Source organism: Cydia splendana, chromosome 4 (assembly GCF_910591565.1).
Source record: "Cydia splendana chromosome 4, ilCydSple1.2, whole genome shotgun sequence".
Lineage (NCBI taxonomy): Eukaryota > Metazoa > Arthropoda > Insecta > Lepidoptera > Tortricidae > Cydia > Cydia splendana.
Genome location: NC_085963.1, coordinates 311,354 through 335,395, shown reverse-complemented (window position 1 = coordinate 335,395; position 24,042 = coordinate 311,354). Strand labels below are relative to the sequence as shown.

Sequence of the window (24,042 nt, the reverse complement as noted above, 5' to 3'; positions counted from 1 at the left end):
AAATCGACTAAGCCCCACGGTAAGCTCAAGAAGGCTTGTGTTGTGGGTACTCAGACAACGATATATATAATATATAAATACTTAAATACATAGAAAACAACCATGACTCAGGAACAAATATCTGTATCATCATACAAATAAATGCCCTTACCGGGATTCGAACCCGGGACCATTGAATATTTGTATTGCAAGTATCAATGCATATTGAAGTCCTGTCTTTTCTCTTGGAACAGGTACTTGTGATGTACAACATTGTGCGAGGATTGTCCCGCCCCCGCCCGACTCCAGTTTGTGTTTATGGAACGTTGTGATACGGGTATTTAATTAGATCGGTAACTACATTCTTGTTGTAAGTTTTATTTATAATCAAAATGGAAGATAAAACTAATGAAATAAATGTACAATAGACAAAATTATTGAACGCCTTTCATTTATTAATTCTGCTTAACAAAACGAGTGCATCGCTTTCTTCTACAAAGCGGGAAAACGCTGGAGTCGGCTACGAGCGTAGCACTACGAAAACGTCGGCAGTGAATATTTGTATGTTTTAGTTAAGACGGTCGAGATCTCGAAACACCCAATCTCGATTCAGATTTTTCGTGCGAGATCTCGAATCGCCAATCTTGGTGCGAATCTCTAGTGCCAATGATGTTGGCGTGTGCCGTGGAAATATGCGAGTTAATAAGTTAAAAATCAAAATGTAAAAAAGCGAAGCATTAAAATTTATTGTCAGCAATATAAGCTACATATCACCAGTACAAATAAATACACACACGTACATACATAGACTAATATAAATAAATAAGTTTAAGCTGAAAAGCTAGTACATATTTACAAAGTGCAACATATTGTATAGAAAAGCAGTCGCATTGCAGTTTTAACATAATACATATATCTACTTCATACTACTATAGTTAAGGCAGCTAAGTTATAAAAAAGAGTCTAAATAGAGTGATGTTCGCAGTGAATGCAGCACAGCAGGCATTGTGTGGCTGCCTGAAATGAAATTGGAAGGTTAGGCCATAGAACAGAGAGTACGCATAACAGCCGAAAATCAAAGAAAAATGTACATCTAGTCGTAAAATGAGTATGTATTACCTATTTGGCCGCCAAGGACGGACGCCTGAAGTCAAGACGCAAGCCTGTAACGCTTGTACATTCATGCTTTCATGTAGGTAAGAACTATATTGGCTCGCTTGCGCCTATCATTTATGATGGCGTTTACCAGTAATATGTAATCTAATAGTAGCTCTATTCCTGTGAGATTACAGTGATCAAACAGGGCCAAACTCACTAATTATCTGGTAGAACTGCTATTTTCACGTAACCGTTTTCTTTGATTGGTCTCTATTATAAATCTCTAGTGGACCACACGCACACACATGCAATAAAACAACGCGTATGAGGTATGTTTGTATTCACTTCATTAAACTCTTACAAATCAACAACTATCATTAAAATTAATTAAGTCGTTAATAAAATACGGCATTTGTGAATCACTTAACCTTTTCAACGCCTTTGACGTCTAAAGTGGTCATAGTTTACAGCGTTATACTATACCATATAAACCAGACATACATTACAATAGATCAAGAGATAAGTAGGCACAAAATGGAAGAATCAATCGTAGATCTTTTTAACAATCAACTAGATGGCGCTGTACGATTTCTAATTGTATTTTCATCAAAAGTTAAGTTTGTTTCACTTTGTGTGTCTTTATTATTCCTGTATCTATGGCTAAACTGTGTCTTAACACTGACAACGGCTTGTAGCGTTGAAAAGGTTAAACGAAACGTGATTATCATCAAAATTATGGCGACATTAAAATGGTATCTCTACCCCGTCCCGTCAGTAACCTAAGGCTCTTATAATACTTGAAGGCAGGACAACACAGCATCTATACTATCCGCAAACCAAACTGACGACCGGGGTCGTAAAACTTCTCATTAGCCTCGTGCTCGGGCGAGGCAGTCCACTGACCGAACTGCTTCGCGCGGCAATTTCCTCGCGAGGCGGCTCGTTGTGTGTAGACCCGCGCCTATCCACGCTTGCATATTAGTCGAGGCAAGAGTTAAAGATGGTCAGCTTTTTCTGCGGATAGTACCTATAGTGACTCTCTCTTGAGGAAACCCTTCAACAGTCTACTGTAAGCGTGCATAATGAAATATCAACCTAAAAGACATTTACTTAGGATTCAATTTCGTGTTGGCGTGGTGCCTTTTAGATTATTTTTAATAGCAGAATTTGAAGCTTAGAAATATTTAAGGCATTCTCTATTGTGTAATTAATAGAAAATAAATTATTTCATCAAAATGGGAGAAGTTGCCAATTTTTCCTCAAAAGCTGACTCGGGTAAACTTAGTCACTTTCAAACATCAATATAATTATAAAGCATAAGCACACAAGTAACAACTAGTGTCCAGCCCAAATCGTCCCTTTTGTGTTCTTTAACTTTAAAAAATATAATCTTACTTCTGCGGGCTCAGCACGGTTCCATTTTTATCGACTATCACTATGCGCGTCCCTTTCGCACTTACATACTTGTTAGAACGTGACAGGCATGGTGGTGACAAGGGATAAAAACGCGACCGTGCTAAGCCGCCTGGTTGCCTGATTAATATTGTTTAAGTTGATAAAACGTTAATTTCGCTATATTAAAATAATTTAGAAAAATCTCCCCAAATGTTGGAATCGCTACTTATCAAACAAATAATACAGTCAATTTGAAAACAAAACCCATTGTGGATTGATAATAGCGCCACTCTAGTATAACTTGATCAAAATTCTAATAAAAATGACTGTACCTAATGTGGAACGAAATGGGTTATTGACCCCTGGACGGTTGACACAGCCTAAGGCGGTCTTCACATTGTGTGCGCCGCACGCCGCTCCGGTGTGCGAGCGGGACGATATACTCGTACATACGATACGCGCATCATAGAGATACGATAATATAGAGAAGAAACACGAGTGCGCCCGTGAGGGACAGAACATACGCAATGCGACGAATTCAAAAACACGTTGTAACTTGTAACATCACTGACAACATACCAAAAACAACCTAACCACATACGTGTAATTTAGTCGGGTTCATTGTTACCCACCAGGAGCCGGTGGGTAACAACAATACGTCCAGTCCACCGTATTGACGGGGCACTTAGGACTTTTTAGAAGTAGGTAGAAATGAAAAGTTTGACTATGACAAGGACAGACACCCCCCATGTGTTATCCAGCTCCGTCTCGCTCGCACACCAGCGTAACGTGCGGATGCATCAGTGTGATAACCGCGTGAAGCACTACCTACACTACACTAACCTAAGTATTGCGTTGCTCGTAAGGCCGGCCGGAGACCCTACTGCCCTGTCGGATGGCGCGCTAGTAGGTAAAGCATCTAAACGTTAATCTAAGTTATATGATAGATTAGTGATATCCTTATTTATTTGTACTAACATCAACACTCTTATATAAAAATTGTCAGTTAACAGTGTGGACGATAGTACCTCCTTGTTTACAACGGTATAGGCCACATACTTTGAACTGTGTGCGTTGTTTTAGAAAGTGGATCCTAATAAGTGTAGTTGTATAAAACTATTAATAAACACGAATGACTGAGCAACAACTGTAATTAGATGATGTAAGTATCTATTCTAAGTTGACAGGTTTATACAAAAGGACTTTCTTACGCAGCAATAGTGTTCAAAGTTGCTTGCAAGAGTGTTTGTTTTGTTTTTGCTAGATATTAGTAATTATGTACGCGAAAGGCGATATTACTTTCGCCAACATCGAGTGAGACTTGTACTATTAAGTAGTAAAGACGACGATAATATCTTGCACAACGAACCACGAAAAAAAAATGGCTACAAATATAATGACCACCAAAAAATACTTTGGTACCCTAAATAAAAAAATCATGCTTACCAAAAAAAAATACTGAACACCAAAAAAATAAGACCTAAAAATACAAAAGTACTACCATTTTAATTACGACTGCACTTCAAATTGTATTCAAATACCAAATATATTGAATGATCACCAAAAATCATTAATGATCACCAAATCTTGAAGACCAAATTATTGCGATATTTTCACCTAAATAAACCACTATGATTACCAAAAAATTTATACATATTACCAAATAAAGTAAACTGATGCCAAAATTACTAGCCCCTCCAGCTCAACCCCCCGTACCCCGCACCGCATACCTACCTTACCTAATCTACTTTTCTAGTAGCATTTCGTTATGCTACTAGAAAAGTAAATCAAACTGCTATCAGTTAAGTGGGTTAGGTTAGCACTGCGACCCTTACAGAAACGAAATGGTATTAGAAAAGTAGGTTAAGTTAGGTTTTAACTGCGATCCTCACAGAACCGAAATGCTACTAAAAAGTGGGCTAGGTTAAGTTTCAACTGCTACCCATACATATACGAAATGCTACTAGAAAAGTGGGTTAGGTTAGGTTTGAACTGCGACCCATACAGAAACGAAATGCTACTAGAAAAATGGGTTAGGTTAGGTTTGAACTGCGATCCTTACAGAAAAGAAAAGTGGGTTAGGTTAGGTTTGAACTGCGACCCTTACAGAAAAGAAATTCTACTAGAAAAGTGGGATAGGTTAGGTTTGAACTGCGACCCTTACAGAAAAGAAATGCTACTAGAAAAGTGGGTTAGGTTAGGTTTGAACTGCGACCCTTGCAGAAAAGAAATGCTACTATAAAAGTGGGTTAGGTTAGGTTTGAACTGCAACCCTTACAAAAAAGAAATGCTACTAGAAAAGTGGGTTAGGTTAGGTTTGAACTGCGACCCTTACAGAAAAAAAATGCTACTAGAGAAGTGGGTTAGGTTAGGTTTGAACTGCGACCCATACAGAAACGAAATGCTACTAGAATAGTGGGTTAGGTTAGGTTTGAACTGCGAACCTTGCAGAAAAGAAATGCTACTAGAAAAGTGGGTTAGGTTAGGTTTGAACTGCGACCCTTGCAGAAAAGAAATGCTACTAGAAAAGTGAGTTAGGTTAAGTTAGGTTTGAACTGCGACCCTTACAGAAACGAAATGCTACTAGAAAAGTGGGTTAGGTTAGGTTAGAACTGCGACTGTTACAGAAATAAAATGCTACTAGAAAAAGGTGACGAAGTGGATTAATTAATTTAATAGGATAACGATAATTATATTAAATATTTGCACATTTTTAATTAAAATGTGGTTACAATTTTGGTGGTCATTTACAATTTTTGGGTTTACAATGATTATTTTGGAGTCATTTGCTTTAATATGATATCAAGATTTAAACATTTGGTTATAATTTTACATTAAAATGGAGTTCTAATTTTGGTGGTCATTTACTATTTTTGGGTTTACAATGATTATTTTGGTGTCATTTTCTTTAATAGGATAGCAAGATGTAAACATTTGGTTATCATTTCACATTAAAATGGGGTTTGAAATTTGGTAATCATTTAGTATTTTTGGGTTAATAATGATTAGTTTGGTGTCATTTCCTTTAAAAGGATAGTAAAGTGTAATAAAATTGGTAATCATTTCACATTAAAATGGTGTTATAATTTTGGTGATCATTCATTATTTTAGGGTGGTAAAATAGATTTTTTTGGTATTAAATTTTACTAAATCTGGTGATCAGTTAAATAGCAGCCAAAAAAAATTAAGACTCAAAAGCGCTGGTATCCTAGCGGTGAAACGTGCAACTTTCAAACCAGGAGTTGCGAGTTCAAATCCCGGGTCGTACCAATGGGTTTCTTGGAACTTATGTACGAATTATCTTTTGATAATTATCAGTGACTTTTCGGTCAGACTGATGACTTATAGACTTATAATTAAGTGCCTCACATTTTTCCGCGCTTTGTTATTCAAGACATTATTGCATCTGACTGTACTATATCATTTTGAGCAACGTAATGGTAGCTGTATATCCGAATTATATATCTTATATAAAATAAGTCCGTTCATATTACTTCAGAAAGGATAGCCATCTTTATTAATAAATATGAATTCACCGAACACCAAAAATCCAAACCGAATCAAAATATTTTCCCTGTAGCAATATTTCGTCGAACGTTTGCCATCCTTGTCTCCCAAAGAGATATGAACGGAATCTCTCCCTCGCACACTTTAAGTGCATTTAAAAATATACTCGCCCTAGCTCTAAAATTCATTATTCATAATAATGCCTATATCTATTTACAATATATATAAAGACAACCTGTCTTACTATACTTTGCAGGGGCTGTTTCTAAACTGAGAACATATTTAATGAAAATTTTCGGTTTTCTTAAACTATTCAGCAAGTTTTGGTAGCTCAGTTGGTCAGAGAAACTGGGCCGGTGTTCCAGAAGGTAGCGATTTCGAATGTACATTACATACCCATTTCCAACACCCGAAAAATAAAGACTATATTAATTTATTCTTACCTAGTCCCGTTGTTTTTTGTGAGTTTAGTAGTAAGTATTAGCCTAAGGTATACAAACTTAGATATTTGGATAAAAGTATTCAGTATAGAAACAGGCCCCGAACACATTAACACAAAACAATCGGATCTCGGTGTCATCGAGGCCACAGCACTCTTAACAACAGCTCAATTGCAAAACTATACCAACCGTTTCGGTTAACACGTCGATATGATTATTATGCGGGCGCCGTATTGTATTTAGGGAATGCAAATCGGTTATTTTTTGTATGGAAATAACCGCGGTTTCGGTTAATAACCGATTATTTCCATACAAAAAATAACCGAAAATAACCGATTTGCATTCCCTAATTGTATTGCAGTTTCTGTTCTCTGATTTAACGAGACGAGATTGAGGAAACCAAAAATCAGGCCTAGTTTCCCCACTGAGTTGAAAGGCCAGGAATAGGCTAGATACATAACCAAATCTAGTCTGCGCCAATAATTGGAATTGGGTTTCTAAATCGGCCCCGGGCTCCTTATAAGGACGAAACCGAAAAAACAAAGCAGATTTGGTTTGGAGCCTTTAGGAACCGGGAAAACGCTAAGATTATATGTGCCGCCGTCGGTCAGTTTGCAATTAAGCTGCATTGGTGGCGTACCGTCTCGATGTCACCCCTACAACAGGGAGGAGGGAGAACACTTCAGGGGTAGTTATTCAGGGTTAACCTCCACGACGGTGTTCATGTGCTGCGGGTGCGGCTTGAACTCCACTACCTCCTTCCACACCAGGTCTGAAAGCATGAGGGATAGGTAACTGAGATATTGAGAAATGGATCATATTTGAATAAAAAAAAAAGAAATAAATGAATATTATTATTGGACCTTTATACACAGATCTATCTAGCCGCACAAAACATCCATAACTCTGGACCAAATATTTGTGATAAACACACAAATACATTTTCTTACCAGGATTCAAACCCGGGACGACCTACTTGACATTTCTCTAGTAACAAAACATATTTTTTTCTTAAGAAAGGCTTCCGCTCTTTTATAATATAATATGTGAGGGATAACCAATTTCTTATGCGTATAAATTAAATAAATATAAGATAATATTTTTAAATTACCAAATTAAAATAACTTTAAACATATTTTATAACATGAATACGTAAGAATACTGAGCAAGGCACGGCGCATTGAACTCTATACTCTATTAGAGCTAACGAACATTTTGACTAACAGCTTAGCTCAACTAATTAATTGCTCACTAATCGTCAACTCTATTGCAAAGACAATAAGGTAGACAGTGAATGAAATGCCGACAGCGGCGAGCGGTCAAACCGGCGCTAATTGAGTACTGAGTATTGATTTACGGACGATAGGTTAAACGGCTATTAACGTAAAGATAACGTATCTACGTAACAATATATGGCATTCGTTTTGTTTGTCTTTTAAAGCTGGTGTTTCCCTGATACTCATACTAAAATGACAGTTCTCTTGACTCAATTTGACCAACAAATCAATCTGTTATCTAAGACCTTGAAACGAGCAATTCTTGTTTATATAATTAGGTCTTATCTCTGGGAAAACGCGCATTTTTGAATTTTTATGTTTTCCGAGCAAAGCTCGGTCTCCCAGATATTTTTTATTTTACTACAAATGGTAGTCTCTCTCTTCAATCGGTCCCTCATTGCTGAGGATCGTGACTCCGTTTGATTCCGTCAACTAGCTGTCTCCATCGGTCCCGTTCTGTAGCTTGGTGGAGTGCGTCGCTGACAGGTATTTTAAGTTCCTCCGCTATTTGGTCCGACCATCGCTTGGGACTTCTACCCCTAGGCCATTTTCCCTCTATTTTACCGGTCACGATAAGGCGTTTCAAATTGCTGGTATCCCTGCGTGCAACATGGCCAAAATACCGCAATATTCGCTGTAAGCAGGTTGTGGATAGACGTTGAGTCTAGTGTAGAGTTTCTATTTTTAATAGTTTGAGAATAGATATGTTGGTGCGGCGGGCCGTACATGGTATTCTTAGCATACGTCGCCAGCACCACATCTCAAAAGCGTCGATTCTCTGTCTATCAGCGGCTTTGAATGTCCACGTCTCTGTACTGTATAGAGCAATGGAGAAGACAAGGGTGCGGACCAGATGTATTTTAGTCCGGTGGCTAATATTACGGTCTCTCCAAATTTTGCTCAGTTGGGTCATTGCAGATTTTGCCATGCCAATCCGTCTCCGTATCTCAGGTTCGCTACTTCGCTACATATGGTAGTAAAGGATGGTAAATTAGCCTTTACATTGCCTGATCTGCCGATCTAGCCTTCACCGATGTACAGCTGCCAGACGCCCCGATGTAGAAATGATGATAGGATAGCAAAACTATCATCATTATTTGTACAAAGTGCTACATTAGAGAGATCTCTCTGGTGGTCAGTAAAGAGTAGAGAGAGTATAAAGTTACCTTTCCACTTGTCGACGGGCAGGTCCATATCCTCGAAGCTCTGGTCGTAGGGCGCCGAGACGGGCTCGTCGCTCGGGTCCGCGTACTGCTCGAGGTATTTGTGTGCTAGCGCTTGTTCGGCCGTTATACGCCTGTAGCCAAACAAACAATATTAAAGGAGCAATAAAAGCGAAATAGCTAGTTTAAAAATCACTAATATTTAATGTTTATACTAATGTAGTTTAATTATATATGGTAATATTCTACAACAGATGTGAAAAGGGCTATTACTAGGGAAAGCAACACGGCTCTGCCAATATACTGATAATTTTGTTTCGAGCCCATGCATGCAGCAGTGCTGTAGGAGAGGACAATATGATTTGGACGACGTTTTTGAAAAGTAATTTTTTTCTGCAATAATAGTCTCATGAATTTATATTATACGATCAAAATAAACTAGATTAAACATTACCTACTATTATGGTTTCCCTTACTGGGTCATTTTATGTTCATGTGCAAAATTAATTAAACAAAATTGTTGTGTGGAACTAGACGAACTAATTTGCATCGGGGCTCGTAATAGACAGTTGGTATGGCACACTATAAGCACGAAGTAGCACCAAACCGTCTATCAGAGTTATTGCAGTTCGTTTGCTGGTATGAAAAGATGGACAGTTCTCATGGGGTGTCATTCTGAATCCCTAACAACGTTTGTCCTAAAGTCACTTGCCCTAACTGGTTTGTCCTAATGGGCACATGCCCTAACGATCAATTGTCATAACGATTATTTTCCATAATGTAATGGTTAGCCTAAGACACATTTGCCCTAAGCATTTGTACCATAACTATCAAGATCCCTAATGTTTTTTACCATATTCTTCGAAATCCCTAACAATGTTTGGCATAAAATAACATGTTCTAACTGTTTTGACCTAATGGCTATTACCCTAACGATCAATCGTCATAACAGTTACTTTTCCTATTGATCAATTATCATAACAATTACTTTCCATAATGAATGGTAACGAACTGTTGCCACAAAAGTGGGTTAGGTTAGGTTAGAACCGTGACCCTCGCAAAATCGAACTGCTGCCACAAAAGTGGGTTAGGTTAGGTTAGAACTGCGACCATTGTAAAAACGAAATGTTGCCACAAAAGTGGGTTAGGTTAGGTTAGAACTGTGATCCTCGCAAAAACGAACTGCTGTCACAAAAGTGGGTTAGGTTAGGTTAGAACTGCGACCATTGTAAAAACGAAACGCAATAGGGAAATCAAAATTAGGGCATACGAGTGTTAGGTCAAGCAACGATAGGCTAAGTGAAATTAGGTAACATGATGGTTAGGATATATAATTTTTAGGCCTAACAATAATTAGGCAAAAAAATAATTATGCTACATAACATTAGGATAAATACTCAATATGGAAAGTGTCATTAGGGAAAAAGATATTAGGACAAAAAAAAATCGCCTATTCGATAATAGGGAAACCAAAATTAGGGAATACGCGCGTTAGGACATCTGATCATTATGACAAATAATATTAGGGAATGCAAAGATAGGACAAAAGATTTTAGGGATTCAGATATAGATCCTTCTCATGAGATTGTGTCGCCGTCGCGTCGTATTGATTGATCTAACTAAGTAGAGGAGTTTCGTCGCTCGTTTTCTCGGAGCTCGCCATCAATTAGACCTTAGTTTAGTCTAATTGATGACAATGATGACTTATAAATGCATAATAGTCGTCAATGTCGTCATGACTTAGTGAAAGATTTATGACGTCATTGTACGAACAAACATATTGAAAACTGAAAGCGTTACGTCAAATGAAGTGAACAAAACAACTTATTGTACGAGTATTATGAAATTTGTGAAAAAGTGGTACCTATAATTTACGATAATTTATACATCATAAATCATATCGTGACTACTTTGAAAAAATTCGTATCATGTTCTGTCAATCAGAAGAAAAATGTGGCAACTATGTATAGGATGCATACAGAGTTACCGCGTTTCAATTTTGAGTAGCAGTGTGAGATACGAGGTTTTTCAAAGTAGTGACGATATGCTCAACGTATTGATGCTAACTTCTATTTTTTACACGCATACACACGGAACATACAATATTATATGGCACTCTAGTTTAATAACGTAAAACATGAAAGATATTTCAATTATTGTTGAAACCCCGCAGTCGAAACTGCCTACCTGCACCTTATATAATACAACATACATATATAGGTAGATATTTAATAAAACTATCATCAACCCATTTAGCCTAGGCCTTTTATTTCTCTAGGCATTTATTTCAGTTGGAATATTTAATGTTCAACATTTTAACTAGAGGCAGGCGTTGCTCACTCCGCGATTTCGTCGCGTCGCAACAAGTAGCTACACTTGTACTTTAGGATGTACTTACATCCGTCCCACACCAATTTTGGTGTCTAGAGAGCGCCATAGGCCGCGCGTGACGCTTGCGCCACCTAGCGGTCATATCTGTCCTAATGGTAACAGACGCGTTTTGTTAGAGAGTGAATCTTCTGTACCTAGTACTATTAGGTATTTATTTTGTGCTAGAGTTGTGACAAATGTATGGTCAATGATTCGTAGGTATTATGGCATGAACGTAAGGTACCTACATGTAGCATTGTGATCACGCTTCGTATTAGCTTAAATTTATAAAGCATGAGTCGTGATGGTCGCGCGTCATTTGCACTGTCGTTGGCACGCGCGGCGCGAGCCATCTACCTACCATGGTATAATAATATACTCCGCCTGGTACTCTATTCCGAGATTCGCGTATGACCTAACTGACACGGGCCTACGTCATCATGCTGTTTACAGGTTCTCAAACTTTAAAATGTGGGAGAATTTTAACCAACGGTGAAAATTATTTTAACGGCATTAATTTTAAGTTATTCATGTAGAAACATAGTAAAATAAAACAAATCTAATGTATTAAATTAAACTTTATTTATCTATACAAGACAAACGTTTGAAAAACTAATTCACAGTTACACATTAATTACCAAGCTTACGACGTGAAAAGTTTGGAAAACACTGCGACTGCTGACACTGAGCGAGAAGGAAATAACAATTAACACGCGTTCGACAAGGATGACGGTCAGGGCATGAAGTTATCTAGATCCGAATTGTCAAATGTGACAGCGCTATCCTGTGTTGCCAGTAATGTAAACAGAATTACCCGAACGTCTGAAATTTCATTCGTGAATCGGAAGATATTGCTAACGAATAATTAAAAATGACGTGTTATTGTAAAATTTAAGATAAAATACATATAAATGAAAATTATAATATTATAAAGAAATATTTTAACTTATTAACCATAGATATAATGTACCCATGTAACATGTTATGTTGAAATAAAGTGGCAATGTTATTGTGACGTAGGCCCTTGTCACTCTGGGAATAGAAGACCATGTTTTATTAGACCATGCTACCTACGAGTCGATCAGTGGAAATAGTGGAGTCGAGTCACGACAAGCGCCGCTGTCTGTTTTGTGCTGCTTTTATAATGAACAGATAGAGTCCGTTGTACACTATTCTGAGAGTATTTCCTCTTTATTATAAAAAAAACTGGCAAGAAAAAAACTAAAATAAATATTTAGGTAAAATCAAGTGCAGTGATAATTAACCCCCTGCAAACAAACTTCTATGCGGTGGGGGTCAACCATCTCTGCAGCTGACTGTACATTTTAAGTTATTGTACTCACTTGTCAGCGTCCAATTCGAGCATGAGCTCGAGTAAGTTGATGGCGAGCGGGTTGGCGCCTCGGAACACCTCGCGGAAATCTCGGCGCGCGAGCGCAGGCAGGGATTGGATGTAGTTGCGGGCCTAGGCATAAAAAAATCATTATAACATATAAATAAACCTTACAAGTAGAATTCTAAACTTAAATGAAAAAAAAAATAATAATAAATAGGTACCAACGCCCTCTGATGTTAAGTTAAAATTTGTCTAAAAGCCAAATGCTCTAAATCGATTGCTCAGATTTGAAAATAAACGCGATTGGGAACATTCATTCAATTGCACAAACACACAAATGCACGAACACACACTCATCAGCCTCTCATCCATTTAAGGTGTCTCATCCGTCGTGGGTAAAAGCAAATCGTCATCGCCTAGGATTTATTGGGAACTCATTCATTCTAGCTATTCGGTCTGATCAGACATCCAACCCAACTATGAGTTTACTGGGGTCATAAAATGAAATCGATTGATAATATTGATATCTTATTCAAATTCACTTTAGTAGTTCCGTAGTTGCTTAAAAATCAATTAGCATTCAATATTAGTTAATCAATTTGAAATAAGGACAAACCACGCGGTTGGCACAATTAGCACAGATAAAACATTAGTCTCAAGACTCGCAAGCGGGCGGACTACATTCTTGAGAGGAATGCAGATATTATTTGAGTTAACCTCGATAATAACTAGTCCACGATCACTATACAAACAAGTAATCTTATATCGAAGGTGCTGCCTTAAGGTTCTTATAAGAAAATTCCACAGACCTACCGCAACGCAAACATCAATATATAATCGAAATTTCGTAAGTCCTCAAAATTCCTATCTACATTGACTTGACATTTAATAAGTTATACAAGAAAGATAATGGTTTTTTCCAGAAATTAAAAAAAAGAAAAAATTTATACTACAATGGCTATACAGAACACGGGATTTTAATTACAAACCAATGAATGCTAACCAAACAACATTAACATACATCAGACATCACATCACATACAGCAGGGCCCTCAATGTAATACACATTATTTACACTCAAAAGCAATAAAACCTGGCAATTTTGTACCAAATCGTCATAGTTGGCCTGGCCAACTTGGCCACCAATTTTCATTGTTCCCACAAACATAAACACATTCTGCGTTGGCCACAATTGCGTTAAGACAAACACGCTTTCAATAAATGCATTTTACAAACGTAGTATAGCAACACTTTTAGCTGACCAAAGGTATACCTTACGCCCTTACAATAAGGTTTACAAAATATCAGTTGACCGTGTGGTCTTTGGTACATAAGTTAAACAAGACCAAAAGAGCCTAACTCACTATAATTTTTATATAGGCAGGTCGTTTCGGATGTAAACGGTGTTGGTGTGAGTCAGAACAGAAGTACGCTTGTTTTGATTTGCTCAGCTGATAAATTATAGTGATTTTGTAAGCACGGCAATCGTGTTAATGCTGTTATGTTAATTCGTTGATCATTTCAGCGTTTTAATATATTTTTTAGATGTTACACCTCAAACTGAAATCGCAAAGCGTTACGCACTCACTATTAGTAGTTTGGCGGCAAATAAATTACTACAAAATATGTAAACAAAATACGTATTTCGTGATACCTATTTATTTATTGAAATTGCAGATATTTGTTAACCGAGGCAATTATAAAGTTCATGATGGTGTGGAAACTATTTTCCGGCATTCTTACCTAGACAATTAAGTGTGTTTTCTGGGTATCAATGTAACCACTGGACACATAGATGAAAAGTCGTCAATTTCGGACTTGTTTTCACGAGATATCGACTTATTTTATAACCACTGTTAGCCACCACTGTGGCTGTCTAAATTTTATATAAGTAGCCTAAGTAGGTAGGTACTTTATCCACCACACTCACTTTTCATCTACCTAATTATTACCATCTTTCTGTTCAAAAGTTCAAATATATGTAAATAAATCCACCAAAAAGCATAAATATCCAAATCCTTACCTCTTCACTTATAATTTTGTCAATGGTCTCTTGGTCGGGTTTCCCGCACAAGAACAATATCCTTGTGAGGTGGTCAATATCTGACAGACGGGTTAAGGTTACAAGCACCAGACGAACAAGCAGACAGACAGCAAGCGTTAAAGAAGCAACGTTATAACTCATCTCATAATCTACCTTATGCAGTTCTAATAAGGTTTAGAATGGGTTGATATGCCTGCCATGCAAGACTCACTCTATTTACAATTTTTATAGGTATATATGTATATAGGTACTCGTATGTATTCTCAATCCCAATAATGTAATGATTGATATATTTCGTTTCGTCAATTAACATTTGATATAATACTTTTTTTCGAAGTTATATTGAGTGCATTGCTCTAGTAGTTTCAAAAGTAAATATGTGACGTCCCACGGGTAAAGGTACCTTATGGCGGTTGGCGCTTACGCTATTATTAACGTCGCTCCAATATTATTGCGGCGCTATGCGACGTAAGCGCCAGCCGCCATAAGGTACCTTTTGCCGTGGAACGTCACATATATTTACTTCCAATAATAATTTTATAGTCCATTTTCGTAAAAAGAATACGTTAGGTATACCCTAGTATTAATATAATATGGTGTTTAATTAGAATCTCCAATAATTAGAAAGGTGCAGATTATAAGTTATTCGGTAAGCATGTTAACTTTTTAAGGCTGTTACAATGCAATTTTACGTAGGTATTAAATATGTTAAAAAAAGCGTAAATATTTCAGTAAAACTTACTATATCAAAGGTTAATTATGCGAAATCTTAGGTTTTCTTCAAAAAAATAAAAAATGCCCACATGTCAATCGTTGACCACTCCCGTGTTGTCTGCAGCAAAACTATCTAAGCGGGCAACGTGTTCAAAATTACCGAAACACAACATCGCCTACAAGAGCGTGTGTAGATATTTCCGCACACCTAGCCCGCTTAGTTTCTGCCGAGTGTAAGGTACTCACAGACTCTGAGGAGATTTTCTGCATGAACTCCTGGGCGGGCGTGCCCAGCACCTCCATGATCAAGTTCAGCTGATGGATATCTGATGACCATTAAGGTTTATACCACTTAGCCTATGGACGCTTCACTATTATTACTGACTTTATATGCTTAATGGACTTGTTCATCTTAGCCTTTTATTAGGTGCATCCGTGGGAGCTCTGGCGAAATTACTTACCAAGTTACCATCAAGAATGAGACTCCCCAGCTATTAGACCTACTCAACTATTAGAGAACATGAACTATGTTGCAATGTAAAAATAAAACCAGGTCTTTCCAAAACAACAAGTTAAAATTTATTTCAGTTTATATGTTCTTTCCACTTTAAAACAACTGAATCAGTAGTTTCTCGTCTGTAATTTGATAAATCGAGAGGATACGACTTTTTCCTACGTGTTTGGGTGGCTACTGTTCTTCAGCTCACCAACGGAGCGGCAGCTCACGTTCACAAGGTATCATGATACTTCTCCCTTAACTACTTTATTAGGTATAGCTTGGGAAGAAATTACTAATAATTTGATTTACCTGGCCCAGGATCTATAAGTAAATGTGCAGTGATATTATAACACCTAGGAAAAGTATAAGTACAGAAGATTTAAATTAAAATGAAAGGTCATTGAACACTAAATGCTACATTTAACAAACATCTATGTCTGTATGACGTCAAATGGAGTCTTATGACTGAAGATAAAGTTACATGACCATGATATTGTATTGTAAGATGATCAGTAAACAATAGCAGACCTTATTACATTACGATAAGGTCGACATTAGTTTAATTGTGTGAATGGTACAATTTACCATGCATTTGTATATTTAGTGTATTGTAGGACGGACTTTGACTAACTACTGCATTATGGATAATGGTGTGACTGTCTGTCACCTTGTATACATGCTCTGTGAGTGTACAGTTTTGAGATATAATACTAAAGGCAAGCTGCAAATAAAAACATTGAAGACAACATCTACTAAAAACTAGAGATTGTATTAATGTGTGTACGAATGTAGTTTACATTCGATACCATTCTTTTTTTTTGTAAATTAACAAATAGTATGATTTAACCTACATGTCAATCGAATTTCAACCTTAGCAATGTTCAAATTAGATTGAAATTTTTGGCAATCTGAATCGTCTCCAAATGAATCACCAAAAGTTAACTATGTATTTGGAATATAATCTAGATATTTTTGGGAAAAGCTTCTAGATTGGTGAGGCCTAGAATACAATTACAACAAATTGTGCAAGCCGAAATTGGAAGTCTACTCAAGAGAAATATAAGATTTAAGTGCCATCTATTGGGTAATATGGACATAATTTTCTCAGCAAAAAGTACTACTTTGGGGACTTTGTAACCCTTTTCCACATACGCGCCAATAGAATTTCAACTTTAGCATTCCCATTTAAGGTTCAAATTAGATTGCACTTTCGGGAAATGTGAGTTGTCTTCAACTCTACAAATTAATTATCAAAGCTGGATTAATTGGAATACATTTGGTTTTTTGGGAGAACCTTGTCGATTGATGCGGCCTGGAAAAGGGTTAAATAAGGACTTGTTTTGCCCTTATGTAAAATGAAGGTGTAAAAGGATACGGTCCGAGCCGGGGAACAGCGTCCTGCCGGTGAGCAGTTCGGCCATGATGCAGCCCACGGACCAGATGTCCACCGTCTGGTTGTAGTGCATCCAGTTCAACATGATCTCCGGCGCGCGGTACCATCTAGCGGGACGGATCAAGGGTTTTATCGTATGTCGTTTATCGTAATCGTAAGCTTTTGTAAACATACATTTTGACGTACTTTCTCATAGTGAATAAAATATAGATGGGCGAGTTTTGGTTGTCAACTGAGACGTAACGTACCTTGTGGCGACGTAGCCCGTCATTTCTATTTCAGTTGGTCTGGCGAGGCCGAAATCCAGGATTTTCAGCTCGCAGTCTTCGTTGACAGCAATGTTTGATGGTTTCAGGTCCTAAATAAAAATAAATATATATATTTATTCTTATTTTATTTATTTATTTATTTATTATGTCTGCTGGAAGTGAATATGGTCGATTGATAATTTAAAGGAACTTTGTTTTGCAATCATTCTTAATCAGGTGACGCCCAAAAGGTACAAAATACACCAGCTGAAACCCTATTAAGAGCGCTCTTACAAGAAAAGTCGAAATAACGCAAAATTGATGATACTAGTCGACGAAATTCAGGACTTTGTGCTCATTATTAGAAACAATGAGTACTTGTTCCAGTAAAAGTCTCTTCTTATCTTTTTAAATATCGTTGTAAATATTAGAAAAAGGACTTATTAAATTAGTAATGATTTTTTTTCTGATGGTCGTTTCCGAAAAACCCCGTGAAGCACTGAATGGCAAGCTCTTATTTGGAAATGTTGAGAAGTTTACTCTGCTAAACCTGGCTATTTTGTATTACTAATACCCTGTACTTTAGGCATATCAAACGATATTTTTCCTACACACCTTTGAGAAAGAGAAAATCAAAGTAAAACGAACTCAATTTTCTCTCCGAAACAAGTGTTAAATTCCTACGAAAATCTACTTAATATCGAAGTCATTTTCATACTCAAGCAATCTGCAACGTTTGCTTATACTGTTGGTATAAATTAGTGTTTATGAAATTCTACTATAATTTTTTGGCAATTTTTTGAAAACTACTCTATATTACCGATGACGCGCGCTGCGCCAGCTCAGTGCCGCGGCAGAGCTTGTAGAGGCAGGACGTGTGTCGGTCGGCTCCGCACATTTTCAACGGCGACAACGAGATTTTTTATCATTGTGTGCGGCGGGCGCCGTGTAAAACGCTATACTGTGTGCGTGTAAACCGCAACGAGAGACTTTGATCCTAGCACTGTTTTTATAGTATTATAATTTATAATGGTACAGTTTAATAAACTACCGGACAGGATTAAAAATATTTGAAGCGACCTGACATTCTATATGTATTAATTTTGACTCAAGATAGTACCCAGGGTCTGATGATGGAGCCGGAAGGTGGTCACCGGTACCAATCAACCATGCAACTAAACCACTTCGTGTTTAGGCTCGTTTTATTCATCTCAACAAGATCTTTGACACAAGATAGTACTCAGGGTCTGATGATGGAGCCGGAAGGTGGTCACCGGTACCAATCAACCATGCAACTAAAGCACTTCGTGTTTGGGCTCGTTTGATTCGACTCAACAAGATCTTTGACTTAAGATAGTACTCAGGGTCTGATGATGGAGCCGGAAGGTGGTCACCAGTACCAATCAACCATGCAACTAAACCACTTCGTGTTTAGGCTCGTTTTATTCGTCTCAACAAGATCTTTGACACAAGATAGTACTCATGGTCTGATGATGGAGCCGGAAGGTGGTCACCGGTACCAATCAACCATGCAACTAAACCACTTCGTGTTTGGGCTCGTTTGATTCGTCTCAACAAGATCTTTGACACAAGATAGTACTCAGGGTCTGATGATGGAGTCGGAAGGTGGTCACCGGTACCAATCAACCATGCAACTAAACCACTTCGTGTTTAGGCTCGTTTTATTCATCTCAACAAGATCTTTGACACAAGATAGTACTCAGGGTCTGATGATGGAGCCGGAAGGTGGTCACCGGTACCAATTAACCATGCAACTAAACCACTTCGTGTTTGGGCTCGTTTGATTCGTCTCAACAAGATCTTTGACACAAGATAGTACTCAAGGTCTAATGATGGAGCCGGAATGTGGTCACCGGTACCAATCAACCATGCAACTAAACCACTTCGTGTTTGGGCTCGTTTGATTCGTCTCAACAAGATCTTTGACACAAGATAGTACTCAGGGTCTGATGATGGAGCCGGAAAGTGGTCACCGGTACCAATCAACCATGCAACTAAACCACTTCGTGCTTGGGCTCGTTCGATTCGTCGCTACAAGATCTTTGACAAAAGTTAGTACTCAGAGTCTGATGATGGAGCTGGACTGGCCACGGGTACCAGTCTACCATGTAACTGAACCACTTCGTGTTTGGGCTCGTTTGATTCGTCGCAACAAGATCTTTGACACAAAATACTACTCAGGGTCTGATGATGGAGCTCGAAGGTGGCGACGGGTACCAGTCTATCACGTAACTGAACCACTTCGTGTTTGGGCTACGTGTTTGGGCTTCGTGTTTGGGCATCGTGTTTGGGCTTCGTGTTTGGTGTATCACCTAGTGTCAAAGATCTTGTTGAGACGAATCAAACGAGCCTAAACACGATGTGGTTTAGTTGCATGGTTGATTGGTAATGGTGACCACCTTCCAGCTCCATCATCAGACCCTGAGTACTGTCCTGTGTCAAAGATCTTGTTGAGACGAATCAAACGAGCCCAAACACGAAGTTGTTTAGTTACACGATAGACTGGTACCCGTGGCCACCTTCCAGCTCCATCATCAGACCCTGTGTATCTTCAGTGTCAAAGATCTTGTTGAGACGAATCAAACGAGCCCAAACACGAAGTGGTTTAGTTACATGATAGACTGGTACCCGTGGCCACCTTCCAGCTCCATCATCAGACCCTGTGTATCTTCAGTGTCAAAGATCTTGTTGAGACGAATCAAACGAGCCTAATCATGTTACTACATGGTTGATTGGTATCCGTGACCACCTTAATCATCATCATTATCATCAGATCCTCAATACTAGTTCGTTTTTAAACCCTCGTTGATACAAACTTTACAACCTATAGGTACCAAATGCTATGACGAAACATGTAAATAAGCGAGTACCTATAATTTATTTCGAGTAATACTTATACCTTCATAAGTACGAGTATGGGGCTATTCATAAATTACGTCGTTTCAAATGGAAGGAGGGGGGGGCGGGGTCTGGACATCGGATGATGGTAGTATGACGTAGGAGGAAACAGAGTCATCCGAAGCATGATTTTTGGATGATTTTAGGGGTGGGGGGGTCAAAAATAGATGACGTAATTTATGAACACTGCACACACTTACATTTGCACTGCATTTAGTATTTTCGTACTTACCAAATAACAGTTTTAGGACTTTAAAAGTTAAGCACAGTTAGTGTTGTTATGGTTGATTTCAATATGCTTCGCGAAGGATCAAGAATGTTTAATCCATCATTGTAGTGCGAGTGTGGTAGAAGGGATCGGCATACTGAGCTAGCACGGCCTGCCGCAGCGCGTAAAATACCTAAACTCGCTCAACGCCGAAATGTAATAGCGCTCTTAAGTGCTTCTCGGGCTAATGTTTGACTGTCCAGTACATACCCTGTGTATGATGCCCGCAGAGTGGATGTACTTGAGCCCGCGCAGGATCTGGTAGACCAGGAACTGCACATGGTCGTCAGAGAGCTTCTGCGTGCGCACGATGTTGTTGAGGTCGGCGCCCATGAGGTGCGTCACCAGGTACACCTGCTGGAACTCCTCCAGGCTCTTCTCGGGGCTGAACACGTCCAACAACCCTAAGTGGGATGGAAATTATTTCAAGCAACTAGTGGCCCATACATAAATACCTTAAAACTAGCAAACATATTTCATAAAAATATATTTTAAAACTAAACACTACAAATCACATTATGGCTGCGATGCATTACGCAACCCCGCAGTGCTATATGTTTGTTATAACCTGAAATAGATGTTATATTAAAGAAAAATTTACCAAACCCTATATGGTTGAGGTCTAATTCGAGCTGGCGTCTTCAGCTTTGGCGGCTACCTGTTGTTTCTGCCAAGCCACATAAACGTGTATTTAAAACTCATCTAACACTGGGCATACTCCTTTTGGCTAGCACAACAATGATGTATCTTCAGCTTGTTCAGTCTTTAAACAAAAGTTACTATCCCATATGCCTTTCATAATAGTGATAGCCTGATAGCGGTACAGCGTGAAATTCAGGAATCAGCTGCAATTGGTGTTAAAGGTATGAAAATCGGCTCGATTAATCTTTAGGCCATTTGAATCAATTTGAACCGTAGCACCAAAAAAAAAATACAAACGTAAAGGAGTTATGACGTCATCTTTTTTTTGTATGGAAAAAAGAAAATTTTTGTTCAGAAACCTATCGTATGGGGTATTAAATGACAGGGCATTTTGAGCCGGTTCTAAAAATATATCACATTATTATATTTCCGTCACTTGCATTCAATTAAAATTAAAATAATTTTCAAAACATACCAAGTTTGGGTTCCTCCAGACACGAAACCGTTGAATTATTTTTTGTAAAATATACTTCATATATCAAGTAATACCCAATATCCTCATATCTAACCCCAAGAAATTAATTTCGAAAATATTTAGTTTTAGTATTTTTGTAAAAAAAATTATTATTACAAATTGTGATCTATCAATCTATCAATGAAACGGCCTCCTAGCCTAGTCGATAGTGACCCTGCCTATGAAGCAGGAGGTTCCAGGTTCGAATCCAGATTAATGAGACTAATTTGTAATTTAACTCTGGATGATTGATCTTTTGGCTCAATTTCCATATACATAGTTGCACAAATTTTGCATGTATTATGCCAAGATTTAACATGACATTTGTGTGTTATAACATTGTTCAACCAAAATGTATAGTTAAACATAAACATTCAGGACAGTAGTGTTGTTAACCTTATTGGAGAGCTAAAAGATCCACTAATGGACAGTTAGAAGTGTTGCCGTTAGTGACATACAACATTTTCTCTTTGCATGATAACTTGAGCAGTTGTGCCAGGTTATAGATGCTGTTTGTTTATAGCAACGGTCACCAAATTACGGCCCATGCTTCTGCCAATGTGGCCCAAATTTCATGGTGTCTGGCCGGCAAAGGGAAAGCATAAACCCCTTAGTGGATCTCTGGTCCGTGTAACAATGTGGTTACCTATGACATTTTCATGGTTCATGTGTTTCAACATGCGCAGTTCTCTGTATGTCCTCTTGGCATGGACGGCCGATTGGAAAGGCCTTGCTAGTTTTTTGATGGCCACCTTCATGTTGTGTAGAGTGTCTATGGCAGAACTGTGGACAATATTTATATATTTAAGATTCCTAATCCCACAATTATACTGCACCTTATTGGTAATGAGAGAGGCAGATCAAAGAACTCATAGTGCTCTAGAAAAGTAAGAGCTATTATTAAGTGCTAAACTTTGGCAATCCGGAGTGGTTGTTTCTATTAATATATTTTACTACTATCTTTACAACTATGTAAGCAAAACTTGAAATTACATAAACTTTTTGAGTAATAACAATGGCTATGCCTACGAGAAGGAATAAGAACAAAACGAATAACATTGCCTTGGCTTCCTTCTTTAAAAACTAACTCCCAAAAAGTTCAATTGTCTTCAACACAACTTTATTACTTTTCTTTAACAAAGTTAAACTTAACATGATGTAAAACACAACAGTTTATAATAATCATTTGTTGTGAGGATAATTATTTTACACGCTTATAATCCACGGTCACATGCTGTCGTGAATAGGTATATTGTGCATTCTAATCAGACTTATTTCAGCAGGTAATTGTTTTCTATGTATGACTACATCATAATAGTGGGCAGCAAGGTCCTGGTAATGTTAAAGAATAGAGCTAGTGAAAGGAACGAGCACCACAGCGACAGCAAAACATAAATATACGAAATACAAACATCGAAACCCGTTCCGCCCACGCAAGGGCAATGCACTGCTTTGCATCCTAATATCTTAGTTTCCACATACTCTCACTTATGGTGACCGTACTCCCTAATTATAAATACTCACTGGCATGGTGCCTGACGCTTATTCTAAACAAATACGCACCAAACTTGACCGTAGGCGCCGGATCCTACGGGTGTAAGCATTTGGTATCGCTCTGGCACAATCCATTCCGTCTTGTTGATTTCCACTTTGTAATACTTAGGCATATTTAGTTCTCGTTTAACTTCCTTTTAAAACAACTATCAAAAACACTCGCGAAGTCGCAGTCCCGATATCAATCTCTGTAATTGAGTTCACTTTATCACGTAGGAAATTGAAACTTTGGCATTTGGCAGTGCCGCGAGTGAGTGAGAATAGATAGATAGTCTGTTTCTACGATCGGAATGTTGTGACTTTTGTTATGTCTTGAACAATATTTGCAGTAAAGGAAATTTATTAGTCTAATAACAAAAACCCTCTGTCAAAGTTCTAGATTTAGAACATGTCTTCAAAATATTTTTCTAAAATTCGTTATCACTTACACACTCACTTATTGAAATCATTTTTTAGGGTTTAAATAAACTTTATGTTCAAGTTTAAGTCTTTAGAAATCTTTCGTACAACGAAGCGCGCGGTCGTGATAATAGACTCGAATTAAAACGTGCTATTCATTGTCATACCATAGGAAATGTCAGATAAATGAATGCTTGATCATGCATGGGCTGCTTTACAACAAAGAAACGCTCAAATACCACAATACACCTAAAAGTAGTTATTGAATTTTACTTTGTCTGAT

At 37.9% G+C, this 24,042-nt stretch overlaps 1 protein-coding gene and 1 long non-coding RNA gene across 3 annotated transcripts; both read right to left on the bottom strand.

The window, feature by feature from the left end:
- Window positions 1-927: 927 nt before the first annotated feature.
- On the bottom strand, window positions 928-23,638 carry LOC134789623 (mitogen-activated protein kinase p38b-like). Of its 2 annotated transcripts, none has more exons than XM_063760199.1 (10): window positions 23,370-23,638; window positions 22,453-22,589; window positions 20,861-21,054; window positions 17,464-17,573; window positions 17,198-17,322; window positions 14,589-14,668; window positions 12,573-12,694; window positions 8,863-8,993; window positions 7,127-7,191; window positions 928-996 (listed from the first exon to the last, which is right to left on the bottom strand). In XM_063760199.1, the coding sequence occupies exons 1-10, from the start codon at window positions 23,471-23,473 to the stop codon at window positions 943-945; spliced, it is 1,122 nt and encodes a 373-aa protein (XP_063616269.1). In that variant the 5' UTR covers window positions 23,474-23,638; the 3' UTR covers window positions 928-942. The 2 variants fall into 2 exon arrangements, with proteins under 2 accessions (XP_063616269.1, XP_063616268.1); XM_063760198.1 differs by lacking the exon at window positions 14,589-14,668 and adding an exon at window positions 15,570-15,649 and having other exon boundaries at window positions 23,370-23,636.
- On the bottom strand, window positions 1,401-3,849 carry LOC134789453 (uncharacterized). The gene is made up of 2 exons (XR_010144069.1): window positions 2,603-3,849; window positions 1,401-2,474 (listed from the first exon to the last, which is right to left on the bottom strand). It is a non-coding gene; the product is annotated as an uncharacterized LOC134789453 (long non-coding RNA).
- Window positions 23,639-24,042: the final 404 nt, after the last annotated feature.